We start from the raw sequence: 14,255 nt of genomic DNA, 5'->3' as shown, positions 1-14,255 counted from the left end.
CCATCTTAAATACAATTTTTCTGGTGTCTGAGATGTTACGTATTTTATGTTTCACATTACGGTAGCAGATAGCTACTAACTAAACCCAGAATTAACTATCTGCTTTATTAGTCAATTAACTATTAACTATTAACTATCTGCTTTATTAGTCAACAACTCTTGCTCCACTCTACAAGTATTTGATACACTTTTTTGCTTGTTATCTTACAAATTTCACCTTTCTTGCATTCCAAAACTCTCCCCTCCATCCCACCACCAGAAGTTAAAATCTCTAGTGTGCGGGCTTACACAGAAAACCTAAATAATAAAAAAGACCCTGAACAAAACAACCCAAACTCACTTCTAACTTGCGCTAGATGATCACTGTAGGTCCCTTCCAACTGAAATATCTTATTATATTTATTTTTAATCAAGGTGAAGAGGTTCATGTGGAATTCAGATCTGAAATTAACTCTTGAGACTTACGCAAGCACACTTACAATGCAGACTAATATAACCTTCAAGTGACTCATAAATGGTGTAAAGTCATGAACTTTGGAAAGAGGAATCATTAGTCTGCAAGTGACAGTTGCTTCAGCTGTACTTAATTTGACTCCTTAGGGGAATTGTAATTACACCTGTGCTGAATTCCTTTACTTTTTGTTCCCTACTAGGAACTTCAAAGAGCATTTGTTTCTGTTAGGTCTGTATTTTCATACAGAGCCTCTGTTGTAAAACTTCTGCTATACAAGTAGAATGTTAAGCCTGTAATGTACTTTTTAGGGCTCTTTCTGTGATGAAAAACAGGCACTTTTATTTTGTTTGTAGTAACCTAACTTTTACTGCGAAGTTCCCATTTTCATCTTCACTACAGAGTAAAAATATCTTGTACAAATGGGTATTGGTTGGTGTTTTAACTGTTTCTAGGTACGAAGTAGTGATAAGTGTATTCCGAGCCTTTGAAGATATCCTCAGAAACATTGCATCCAATTTCATGTTTTATGGATTGTTTGCCAGCTACACTAATGACAGAACTGACAGTGATTACACTTTCAAGGCTAATTATGCTCCCTAAAGATTCTAAAATTATTCTAAAATTATTTTTAAAAAAACAAAACAAAACCCAGCCAGACGTGAAAACCCTCTCTCCATGTGAACAAATCAACACTCGAGTGCCTTCGTGAGCAAAGCTCTGAAAGTTTGGTTCCAGAGGTCCTGGTGCATGACTGGGTTAGACATCAGGGAGCTGGAAAGCAGACTGGGAACTGGGTGTTTCAGGGCTTTTGTTGTTTCCAGAGCTCTTCCTGGAGGAGCCTTTTCCTTCTGGCAGAGCTGGGACGTCCCAAGTTGTGCTGACACTGCCACGGCCAGTGTCTGCTGTCACAGGGAGTGAGGTCCTGCCCAGCAGCAGCTCTCATGCTCTGAACAGTGTTTTTTGTAAATCTGGCACAGCAGAAACACAGCAGTATGGAAAAAAAAAAAATGCTGTGGAATCAAATCATCTTCAGAGTGACTTTTACACCAGATTAAAACTGGAAGTTTTCATAGGAATGTGTTTTATCACTTGTTTGAAACTTCTGTATCTTTATTCCTGAGCTGTGCTGTGAATATATCACAATATGGAAGCAGTGGGATATTCACAAATACAACAGACTCGTGATAGAACACAAAAGGAGGAAAGCTTCTTCCTGAACTGGACTGCCAATGAGGTGTTTAAAAGCTAAAAGAGATTCTTTTCTACTTCCGATTTGTTGTTGGTTCTTGTGTTAATTTTGTTTTGACCTTTGTACATTTAAAATATAAGTGGAAAAAATATTATTTTGCAGTAATGATTCTGTCTGGATGCACAGGACAATACTGTGTTTAGATAAATGGCTGCATTTCCAACATTTATATGTGTAAGACAGGTAGACTTAGCAGCTTTGTTGTGGCAAGAATGTTATGCTTTCAAAGTTATTTTGGCTTTTATTTTTTCTTTTTTCCCCTTGTAGAGTTCAAAACAACAGATGAGTTGTGAAAGAGAACAGCTAAGGGTAAGTGCAATGATATGCAAGATGCTCTGTTTCCTTAAAACATAAGCAGAATCTAGTCTGTGCTATTGACAGATGGATTACTTAATTTAAGAGGAACATATTTAGTTCATTTGTTGCTTGTTGGTAAATATTGTACATCTCTCAGTATCAAAGAGCTGCAGTAGATCCAGGTTTTTCTTCTGTAATGTGGTGGCATTCGGCAGTAAATGCCTCTTCATGGGACCCGTGACACTCAGCTCTTCCCGTGCACCACGTGCAGCTTCAGCAGTGCCAAAGGTCACTCTGTGCTTCCCAGAATTCCTCCACTCTGAGCTTGGTTTGAACAAGAAGACGTTATCCTTCGGATTTTTGTAGTCTGTGTGCTGTCAGAGAGGAACCAGTGCCAGGGCTGGGAGGTAGCTGGTGATTTTAGTGTGTATTGGTTGTGTACAATCTGTAAAGGAGACAGAGTTCCTGAGCCCAGGCTGCTGACCTCTCTTATGTTTTCCCCCCTTCTTGTATTAGAGCTTTTAGTCTCTGCTCCCTTTAAATGCTACAGATCTCTGAAGATGCTTTTCCATTGCAATATTTTTTGATTGATTCTAGTATTAGTTTGGGAAAGTATAAGAACCTTCATTAACTACAAGAAAAAAAAGCAAAACCAAAAAAACCCAACCAACCAAAAGCTTTTTGGTCATCTGAGTGTTGCTTAATAGACCTACCATTGACACGGCATGATGAGTATTCACTTGAAATCCCACATGCAAGTAGAGAGGGAGAGGCAGGCCTGAAGGAAGGGTAAGTTTCTGTACAAACAAAAATATTGTTGGAAATAGAACAAGCAGCATTTTGTTTTTGTTTTTGTTTGCTAAGCGTCAGCAGCGCCTGCATGACTTGCAAGTATAAGGAATATATTTGTGTTAAAGTACATTGTGCAGTGTTCTTGTCCATTCAGCCATTCATTAGATTAACTTCATCAACATATCTAGATGCTTCAGCTGGTCCTCACCACACTTGTAATGGGATTTTTGGTAAATAAGTTAGGCAAGAACAATGCATCACATATTGTCCTCGATTCTTTCCTTCTGACATGTGACTGCATCGCATTGTACTGGAGCTGGAGTGACAAAGCTTTGTTTTATCAGTAGTCATGTCTCAACAGAGCAGCTGTCAAAGCTAAAATATTGCACTAGTACCTGAAGGGCAAGCTTTTCAAGAGGTAGCAGTGCCTTGAGAACAAAGAAAGTTTTCATTTCTTTTTCTTGTTTTTATTTTCTTCCTTGAATGAAGGCAAACATTGTTTTGAAATATAACGTGAGGTGGCCACCAGCTCTTTCTTCAAATAAATAGGTATGCTTTTTCAAAGTAGTGGATAAAATGTGGTGCAGTGAAACTTTCATGTATCTTTCTGTTCCAGTATTACACATTTATGCTCAACAATGAGCTCAGTGCTTAGGATGCATAGCCTAAGCTATGCGTTTGTCATAGCAAAACGTTGGCACCTAGAGACAAAACCGTGCCTGTAACCTTCTAAATTTAGGTACATCTGCTTCCACAATTCCTGTGATGTTCCTGTTACACAAAACACAGTTTCCAGTGTGAGCTCTGTTCCTGTAGCAGGGATCTCCTATGGCTTTCACAGTTAATCTGCTGTGTCAAAAGGTCACACTGAAATTTAAATATCCTGTGTGGACCTGTTGCACTTGGAACACTATGAGGGTGTAACTTGACCATTCTGGCACTTTTAGGTTGGCTCCCTAACTGAGCAGTACTGTTAAAGAAATGTTTTATTGGCTGGATTAGGTTTTGCAGGCCTGCAGTATTTTCTTTTGGGGTTTGTGACCTCCCATGAATACTGGGCTGTCAGGCAGTCTCTTTACAAAAAAAAAATAATAGTGCTTCATCCCATCTGAAAGAATTGAAACAGAACAAGGAAACAGGATTAAAACAACAAAATGCTGACATCCTATTGTTTGTAAAACCAAGTTAAAATCAGATTATCATTAGATCATCTAATAACACAATGAAAAAAAGATACTATCTCCTACTTCCTTGCTAAGTGTAAGATGAAAATGTCTGCCACTCTCCTTTTTTGATTCCCTAGTAATTCCTTAGTCTAAGAGTCATAAAAAAGTTTCAAAAGAAAGGGTTGTTAAAAGCATAATAGTCTAAATAAATAATTAGTCATTGTGTGGCTGTAGAAAGAAATATCCAGGTGTGACTAAAATAGTTTATTCAGACATTTCTCACCTCTTATCTGTTTCACTGCCTTGTAAATTTTAAAGCAAAGCCGACTGTCACTGTTCTGGAATAAAGCATTTAGAGTAATGAAACTCATCCATATTCGATCCTCTGGCCATTATACATTATATTTACAATGAATGATAATCAATAGTTAAGGAAGCCTGTGCATTTTAACCCTTTTCTACTCAATGTTTGGACTTCACAACAACCACAAGTGTGTAACTTATTTGCCCTGCCAACCTGGTACAGTCCCCAGCTAGAAATCAATGTCTTTACCTGAATTATTTAAATGAGAAATCATACAGAAAAATATGGGAATTTTATCTCTAGCAAGGCTGGTTGGGGCTTTTTTATTCCATTTGGAAACATAACCTAACCTAACTTTGGTAAATTTCCATTTGATTTAAAAAAAAAATAAAGCATCAATGCCATTTTTCAAGTTTTACTTCCTCTTGGCAGCGATTTTTCATTACAACGTGCTGCCTTGAATATTAGTTGTTTTCATGTTTGTTAATGTCTTTTTGCTTTCTGATCTGGTGTCACTTAAATCGAGTTGTACTAAAAAAGACAGTCTGTTTCTAAAGGCAGATTGACTCATCAGTGTCTCTCTCCCCACCTCCCTCCACACACTGTGCTTCATCAGTATTTCCTTCAAAGAAAATAATGAGACTCTTTACTCCCCTTCATTGTGTTTTGTGTTACCCATTCCTGGTTTATAAATCTCTTTTTGGGCAGTCACACCCTCTCCTCTTCTCTGACTCTCTCCTCCTGCCTCTTGCTGCTCAGGAGTTGCTGTGTGTAGTTGGCATTCTGATGTATTAGAAATGACCTGTAAAGGCACAGAACTCACAGCTTGCTCAAAATCATTTAAAAGCACTTTTCTGCTTGTATTTCAGTCTGAAAAACAGACTTTGAAATGTGCGTGGTCCAGGTTATTTAAGGCTGTGAAGAAAATTGGGATCCGAGCCCTAAGTAGAAATTAGCTGGAGTACCTAAAGCTATAAATAAGGACAGTGGCAGCCTCTGAAGTCTGTCTGCTGTTCCCACTGAACCTTCCTGGCTGGTCTGACTTGAACTTGGGATGTTATTTTTTTATCATAGCCTAAGAACATGACTTAAATGTACAGGCTAACTTAAAGCTTACTGAGCTTTACCCAACTTTCAGCTCATAATTGATTATTTTGCATGATTAATTCAATGTAGCTGTTTAAAATGAACTCCTGTATCTGTACTGGCATGAGTTGTGCTATATAAGCTAATGCTTTTGGTCCTGATGCAGCAACACCAGATGAGCTCTCCAAGGTGGGCAGAGGACAATTTTAAACTCTAATGTTAGGAGGCTTTATAAATGTTCCTGTGAATACCAATGAGGTCTAATGGTAAATGGTGTGATTAGCTTCCTTGATCTGAAATTTTAAGTGACCCAGTTGTTGCTCTAATTAACAGCTTCTTTCACATGTGCTTATTATCAAGATGCATTCTATGCAGCCAGAGTTCCTTCTCTGGTCTGAAATATTGGCAGGGCAGGCTCTAACGATCATCTTGTATTTAATATCAACTTTTATATTTTTATAGTGCTCTAATCTTCAAGAAGACAGAAGTTTTGCATTCAATATTTGTCTTGTCTCTAGTATGGTAAATGAAATAAAGTGCAACATGCAGCTAAAAATGTATCAAAGTTATGCCAGGTGTAGAGAAAACAATAGCAAATGCGTTGATGCCCAGCATAATTTTTAAGCAACATTGATCCTGCAGTATTTAGCTTTATTTGTGTCTTTGTCCAGTGCATTAATTTATGAGGTTTCTAATGTGCTCAGCTGTATTGATGAGGGTTTTTGGAAGCTTTTTTAAAGAAAATTTTTGAAGCTCATTGTTGTGGCATTAGCTTTCTGCAGTGATATAAGAGTAATCCATTGACATTTTTGTGTGTGGTATTCTTCTGATGCACTAAGGAGGTAAATTGTGATTGAGTGACAGACACTAATTTTTCAATTGGTTTGAGCTGAACGAAAACAAACAACTGGAGAGGGGAAGAGAATCGGAGTGGAAGTGATTTTTTTAGTAGATATTATTCTCGAGGGTTTTCTGAAATTACTTAGGACGAGAGCAGGGCAGAACATACGTGGTGGATGGCCAAAAACCTCTGCTCTCCATCCACCTCTTCCCACGCTGGACAGGAGGCAAAGAAATGAGTATGAGCTGGTTTTGTGAGTCAGTGATGTCTTGTTACCAGAGAGCAACATAGTAATCCATGGCATTTCTGCGAAACAGGGCAGCTGGTTCTGGCCAGTACTAAAAATGTCACTTTTTGCCTTTCCTCTGAAAATCCCTTGGTTTGCATTTGTAGACAGTGTGTGTGTGTTTTGCCTGGAAGAGTAATCTGGAACTACCAAGTATTATACGTGCTTCAAAGGAAAAAGGGTTGCAAGGGGCAAAGCTAAAATAACTCCTAAAATTTAATCAATCCAGTGGGTTCACTACTCATCCTCTTTCCTTAGGATTTCACATGTGCCACATTTGATGTGCCAGACAAGTGGCTTAAAGTGATCCTTCGTTAGTTCCCATAGTTATTCTTGCAGCGAGCTGTGTGTGTCGTCGCCCGTGTAGGTGTAGTGTGGAGATGCAGGTAGGTGAGATCAATAAGAAGGTGTATTTTTGGTTCCTGATTTGTATTACACATTGACATGGAATGAAATTGGAGTACTCTCACTCACTGTCTTACCAGCTATATTCCCAGTGGTTCCATAAAAAGTAATTTACATCACAGCTCAAGAAAAAAAAAAAAAAAATCTTGGAAATAAGACCTAAAAAAGACTGGGGAGAAGGGTTAATTTTAGGGATGTGATTTCATTTAAATTTTAACTTAGCTTAAAATAAATGTGTGCCAAAAAAAAGGCAACTAGAGAAATGTAAAATTCAGTTGCAGTCTTGCTTGGCAATTCTGCTGAATTTTAGGAGCCTTCCCGAGAATAGTAACTCATAATGCTGGCCTCCAATTTGTTGTTTAATATTATTGTGACGAAAAACAGTGGCAAGGTAATGAAAACTGTTGGGGTTCATGTTTCAAGTGCCATGGCTTCTTACCACAAGGATCCTGTTCTCTTCCAATGCTGACTGCTAATAGGGCCCTTGGATCAAGAGAATAAAGTGTTTGCATCACTTTATTTAATAGTGGTGCCACTCCAGGTTTGTTTGAATTCTTTCAGGACTTCTTAAGAGGCCTTTAGGTATTGTCCTGACCCTGCTCTTGGTGGAATGCTATTCAAAAAACTTTCCATTCCTGTCCTGATGTTGTTTTGGCATCTCCCTCTGAGAATAGCAGGCAGAGGCTTTTCTACTGTTCAAGTGCCACTCTCTTTTGAATTCAACTTTCATTTTTGCACAGTCAAGTATTTTCTCTGTGTGGTACTTCATAACTGCTGGACATGAAGGATTACAGGAATTTTTGGTGAGGCTGAGGCAGTGTTTGCACTAAGTACCTGTCCGGTTAGGGTGACAGGTTCCATTTAGAGCTGCAGCACTCTGTATGGAATGCAGCAGCTACTCAACGGGTGTTTAAACTCATATCTGTACACAGACAACCAGGGGCAGGGGATAGTTCACTGAGTGTAATGAAGGTTCAGGCAGTGGTAAACCTGTGAAGGGATAGAAGGAAATACATTTGGACAGTTTAAGGGCTGCTGAGACAGTACCCGACATTAATTCAATAGCCTGGTGCTCTCTTGTACCTGCTGCACAAACATGAGCAATGCCCAGTCCTGGCTGCACACTGCTTTTGGGAACAGCTTTGCACTCAGAACAGCAGCTTTTGGTTCAGACTTTCTGCAGTGGCTGCACACAGCTCCTGCTGCAGAGCACTTGCTGTGATCAGGGAGGCTGTCCTAGAAAAGAAGAAAGGTTTTCTTGCTTAGTTTGTGTTTGTTGAGAGGAAGCTCTTTTTTCACACGGCTTTTGTAGTTTCTCTTTGATCATCTGGAAACTAGACCTTTGAGTGCACAGCTTTAACAGTGTTTATACTATCCTGACTTATTATTTCAACCTCTGCTGTTGCTGAGGCAATTTGACTAGCAAAGATCATAGTCTCTGTAGTGTCACACCTAGTTCAAGCAGGAAACACTATCTAGTTTACACTGCAGCTTGGAGGGGTTTGTGGTCTTGGGGTTTTTGTTTGTTTGTTTGTTTTTTGGTTTTTTTCCTTGGTTGATTTGGGTTTTTTGCAAGGTTTGGGATGGTGTTGGGTTGTTTGTTTTTGGTTTTTTTCCCCCTGGGTGTTTCCACGAGGCCTTTCTAGCTTGGGTGGGGGTTATGTGGTTTTGCATGGGTAGTGATGCTGGCTTGAACTATTTACTTTTCTTTTTCACTTGGGTGAAAAAAAAGTGAAAAACTAGGAAAGGCTTTTCAGTTGCAGGTAGTTGGGCTGGATTTTTAACACACTGTTTGGTCCTTCTGCATGGTGGATTTCTATTCTCATTTACTCATATATAAAAGAACAGACTGAGCAACAACACTTTTAAAGGGAACAAGAAAGACATTGAAAATATTGTAAGAACTGAAAAAAAACCCAAACCAATTTACATGAAGAATCCAAACAATGCAGTGTTATAGGGACATACAGTCACTGAGCCACATTGACTTCTTGAACCAGTGTTTTTTCAAGTAGAGAGAATGAAGGAATACTGATTTTAATATGGACATCATGTCCTTTTATTGATGTTAATGGTCTTTTTCTGTTCTGTAAAATCTTTCTAAACCCTGCTTGTTTAAACTGGTCAGGTTTGCTACTCTACAGAAACATTTCATCATGCTTTAAGTAGCTGCCAAAGTTTTTTCAAAGCGCAAAAATTACGAGGAAAAATAAATTCATCTTAAACCAGAAATGCATTAACCAATATTAATATAAAAACATATACATACAAATATGTATCTGTATTATACATATGTACAAATGTAGTTAAGGATTCACTCCTACTGACTTGAGCTTGACATGCAGATGCACCACACTGTCAGATATTGAGTGAAATCTTGGCCTTGAATAGGCTAGGATTTTAGAAGTCTATATTTGCTTTTCATCTCGACATTTTTAATGGTAAGAATAAGTGAACTGTACCTGTACTCTGTTCTATTCTGCAGTAAAATGCCAACTTGTCCTGAAAGCCAAGTCTTTGTGTTCCACAGGAATGGCTTTCTTGGTACAGAATCCCAAAAACTCCCTCTGTTTAGTCCCCAGGAAATGAGATAGAGAAATAAAAAGAAACTACACCAAACAAACCAAATCCATGTTTTATCAGGCTGACAGTAGTTTTTTACCATCTTGAAGTTTTGGGCTTGAGCAGGGACCTATACCTGGTGTTGGAAGATGAATGAAGTACAGAATTTTAAAAATATGACTAATTTTTCTTTTCTTCACAAAGGCTTGCAGCAAAAATTTGTTTCGGAAAAAAAGGGTATTAGCCAGAGTTTCACACTTTTCCCTGTGTGGGGCTGGGCAGGCTGGAAAGGTGGAGCCACGTGAACCTCATGAAGGTGAACAAATCCAGGTGCAAGGTCCTGCCCCTTGACTGAAGCAATCACCAATTTCAGTAGGTACTGGGGGACAAACTGTTTGAGAAATGGAAGAAATCCTGAGCTGGTATTTTTGTATTTGTAGCATGGTATCTGGAGGATGCATTTTATAAGCCAGGAAGTTGAGAAAGGTAAAAATGCTCTGCTGATTTGTAGCTTCTTTGTTGTTTCTCACCCCTGGGAGAACCTGACCTTGTTTTGGAAATGTTTTTTCCTCCACATCTGTGTGCTGTTGTGTATTTTGAAGCTTTGATCACCTCTGTTATCTTTAAAGACAGTGAGGCTTGGACAGGGAGAGGGAGATATAAAACCAGAGCACATCAGATCACAGGCATTTTCTGTGCTCCACTAATACCAGAAATTTGGGCCCTTAATGTGAAGGAGTGGCTACAGATGTATCCCAAGTATGTAATCAAGTGCCATGTAGACTTTTATTCCATAGGTAATGGGCAAACCACAGATGCACTCTGTGCTCGAAAGTTCCATTCCTAGCATTTCTCTTTCATGCAGTAGTTATCTCTGCCTTTGTATTCTTCAGATCTCTTTGAGTACAACACTGAAAGTGAAAAAAGTGGTGTTCATCTCAAGGTCACTTTGCTACTTGAGAGCAGCTGCCCTCCAAAGAGCACATAATGAATAGTTTTATTACCTTTTGGTTGGTTTTCCCTACGTGCTATAGATTGCTTCATATGCTATCAGCTCATTTCTCCTCTTCTGGTTTTTTTTTTTTTTCCCCTTCGAACTACTGCTTTCTACAACTGTTTTCATCATTGTTAAAAATCATTTATATAGCACCATAAATTACAGGCATTTTACAAGCACAGGGTAAGATACTGCCTTTGTCCCGAATACTTTATGGTTCAGATACATCCTTGATATCTGGTGTACTTTTTTTGCTTAACACACTGCCTGGGAATTTTAAGGTAGATTGCATTAATCTCCTGTTTTATTCCCACAATTTTTCAAGATCAAATGATGGCGAGTCACTTTATGTGATGCAGGTAACCAGTCATGTGTTTGCTCCTTACCATAAATGTATGGTAAACATTCTGCTTAGGGATAATTCCAGGCACATGGTTTTGTGCACATACATTTGCATCTAAAACTGTAGGCACTGGGAAAAAAAAAAAAATCCAGCCTTTTGATAATTTAGCTCCCCCCTTGTTCTTTTTTTCTCGACACCCTAACTGGCATTTCCCATTTTTTGGAATGAAATCTCCCAGGAATTTTCATGTGATATTGCCACAGTGCCCAAGGAAGAACCTGGCAGCATGTTCTGTAAAGATACCTCTGAAAAGGTAGTTTATTCTTTTGAGTTTTGGCTCAGTTGCTGGGCTCCCAACTCAAGGATATCTCTTACATCATTTACACTCCTGCTTCCACTAAAACACATATTTAAAATCTAATTGTATTTAGCATTTAATTTGAAATTAAGAAAAATATTTTTCTATATATTTTCCCAGATGATAATAGTACAAAATGCATTAGAAGTCTATTACTGTAATTATTTACTATTCTCTTTCATCTATAAACAGAGATTTTTTTTTATTATTATTATTTTTTTTAAACCCCAAACAAACTGCTATAAATCTAGGAGAAAAAAAAAAAAAAATTCACTTAACAACCTAATTTTTCCTAAGCCCTTGAAATGTGCAGGTCTTGGGTTCTGGGCACCTTCCCAGTCATATGCTCAGCTGGAAATGTGGAGTCCACCATAGGATTGTGGGGTTTTTTTCAGTTATGATAATCTTGTATCCAAAGTATCAATTTTACACAGTGAGCCGGTAAAATATTTTGGTATATATTCATCAGTGTTAAAAATGTAACAAAACTTTTCTTGACTCTTTTGTATCCAAATTTTAGGTTTTTTTTCACGTGTCAACATCAGAACAGAGCAATCATGGTTTGTTAACATTGCCATGAAGTTCCTTCTGGTTTGAAAACCAGATCCAATGGCTGCAAAAAATTACGTTCCAGTATTCTATCCAGTATGTTAAAATTATGATACCTCTGTGCCAAAATTTTTTAAAAAGTAGTTTTTTTCACTATTTTCTTTGAAAATGTATTAGACACTCCAAAATAATGCATAATGGTATTAGGTTTAGATTTAAATCTCAGAAAGACTTTTACCATTTTTAGAGAACTCTGTGGCTTATATGATACCAAATATAAAATGATGTGGAAAACATTGGCTCTTATTTAAAAAAGGTTGAAAGGAAAATAAAAAAATAATTTTTCAAATTGATTAATGAAAATATATTTCCATGTTTTATTCAGAGTAATCCAAGCTTTATTTTGAAAGCACTGGAAAACACTGACATTATTAAACAGAGAAAGAAGTTCAGTAAGCGTTCATCTGTAACCATAATACAGTTAGTGTGGCAATATAATATAGAGGAAATTCAGTTGAAACAGATTTTTGACATTATTACAATAAATACCAAAAGCAGATTGATGTTCCTGTATGTTTTTCTGAACGAAATCCCACCCAAATGCTTGCCCTGTTCCTGCACTGTTTATTTTGCTGTGCTGCTGGCACTAAAGCATGGTATTGATGCACTTCCAGTGCTTTATATGGAGCACTCAGCCTCTCCCTGCTTAGGTTCCTGCTGCAGGCACAGGGATTGCCTTTCCTTGGCCAGGTGGAGGAAAGAATGTAAAAATTCTTGGAATTGGATTGGAATTTGGAACACAGAAATTTACAAGATGTATCTCAGGCAAAGAAAACTTTAGCATGTGTTTAATTGGGTGTTGGTGCTTGTTTGGATTTCCACAGCCACAGAAGAGTTTAATTCCGAGTGGTGAGTGAGTGTGGAGACTCACTCAGTGTGCAGAGAGCATCCAAGTTCAGGGCTCAGAGGAGAACAAAAAATATCACCCCTGAGAGGCCAGATGGGCTTTATGCAACCTGATGCTGCAGCCCAGAGTCTCCCTGCCTTGTAAGGAATTGCATTAACGAGCTCTGCTCATGGAGAATTCCCTCGTTTGAAGTGGAGGTCAGGATGGAAAACATGCCCTGCTGGTTATCCCTTTGCTCTGAATGTAGCGTGTCCTTAGGAGACAGTAACTAAATAGAAGCAGGGTACCCAATGCTTAATAATGGTCTTTGCTTGTTTGTCATATTGGCATGTGAAATTTCATGTGAAAGAAAAAATTTTAAAAATCGAAGTATCTTTTGAAATGCTTTCATACTGTTTGCTTACAAAGATCAGTTTGCATAGATGCTGTGGTTTAGCAAGGTCTTGCTCAGTGAAAAGCAATGAGTGCTGTGATGCCTTTGATCAGCATTTTGCAATTTCCTGTGAGTGGAGCCCAGCTGAGCCTGGTGTAGTCCCAGAGAAAAGGGATATCGAGAGTGTTACCCAGCTCTGTGCTCACAGAGGCTGCTCCTGTTCCTCATGTGCGTGGTGTTTTTGACAATAAGACCAGCACAGGTTTGCTCTGCCACTTGCTGATGCTCTTTCAGCCTCAGTCAAAGTGCCACCAGCCTTTTGTCACGGGAAGTGCTTCAGAACTGAGCAGTAACCCTGGGCTGCACCAGAACATTGCCACTGTGTTGGCAATTTGTCTCTGATGAAAGATGGAACAGTAAAGTGTGGAACAATCACTCCTTGTGATGCTACTGGAGAATTTTCCTCTCCCAGTGGGAAAAGAAAAAACAAATCTCAGTTTTCACACATGCGCAAAGTATTATCAGCCTGTTCTACCAGAAGAATCTGCATTTTGGTTTGTGAGAGAGATTATATTTCCAGAATGTCACTGTTTTCAGAGCAGGGTGTAATTTGTTTTGGTTTGGGTTTTTTTTGTTTGTTTGGTTGGTTTGGTTTTTGTTTGTTTTGGTTTGGGTTTTTTGGGGTGTTTTTTCAGTGCATTTGTGCATTTGCTGTTGGAAATAGTTAACTTTACATTTTGTTGCTGGGAAAGAAGTATCCAACTGATGTGAACCAGGAACCCCCTAGGAAAATAGAAAACACATGGATTCAGAGCATCTCAGAACACCAATTAAATATTTAGTGTACAGGCTGGATCCCTCCTAATGGAGAGTGTCTGAGGTAAACACAGCATCTCTAATGTACAATCAATTTAATAACAGAAAGGACGGGCAGCTCATGAAAGGGGAGAGACAACACAGGGAGTATTTTGATTTCAGGCAAAAGAACTGTATGAGAAGTGAAATTTTTAATTGTGAGAATGAATGGTCAGGGAATCCAGCTTGACTTTGCTGAAGGAATTTCTGATGGTACTGGAAGGCAGTGGTGGAATCTGAAGTACTCTCAGGTTGGTTTGATTATTGCCTGGTTACTGGCCTGTTGGTGGCTAGCAGCCGAACACCGACATGCTTTGTAATGCTTGAAACATGCAGGAAAAACTGCTCTGAATCCGACTTTTTGCAACAAGCTACATACTCCCGAAATTTTTTAAGACCAGGAAAAAAATTGTTCTTACTGTGGGGGTGTT

General features: G+C 38.5%; 1 protein-coding gene across 24 annotated transcripts in view; it reads left to right on the top strand.

Annotated features, from left to right (window-relative positions):
• The window catches only part of RBFOX1 (RNA binding fox-1 homolog 1), a 1,119,677-nt gene that overhangs the window by 749,907 nt on the left and 355,515 nt on the right, over positions 1–14,255 (top strand). For 19 of the 24 annotated variants that reach the window (XM_048320431.1, XM_048320442.1, XM_048320440.1 and 16 more), the window contains one exon: positions 1,971–2,012. The exons of the other annotated variants lie outside the window; for them this stretch is intronic. In XM_048320431.1, coding sequence (XP_048176388.1) covers positions 1,971–2,012 — 42 coding nt within the window. The remainder of the gene's footprint in view (positions 1–1,970; positions 2,013–14,255) is intronic. 24 annotated transcript variants of the gene reach the window in all.

The sequence above is a fragment of the Corvus hawaiiensis genome, chromosome 16 (genome assembly GCF_020740725.1).
Source record: "Corvus hawaiiensis isolate bCorHaw1 chromosome 16, bCorHaw1.pri.cur, whole genome shotgun sequence".
Taxonomy (NCBI): domain Eukaryota; kingdom Metazoa; phylum Chordata; class Aves; order Passeriformes; family Corvidae; genus Corvus; species Corvus hawaiiensis.
The sequence above is the reverse complement of the archived record's forward strand: the minus strand, read 5'-3'. Positions and strand labels throughout refer to the sequence as shown.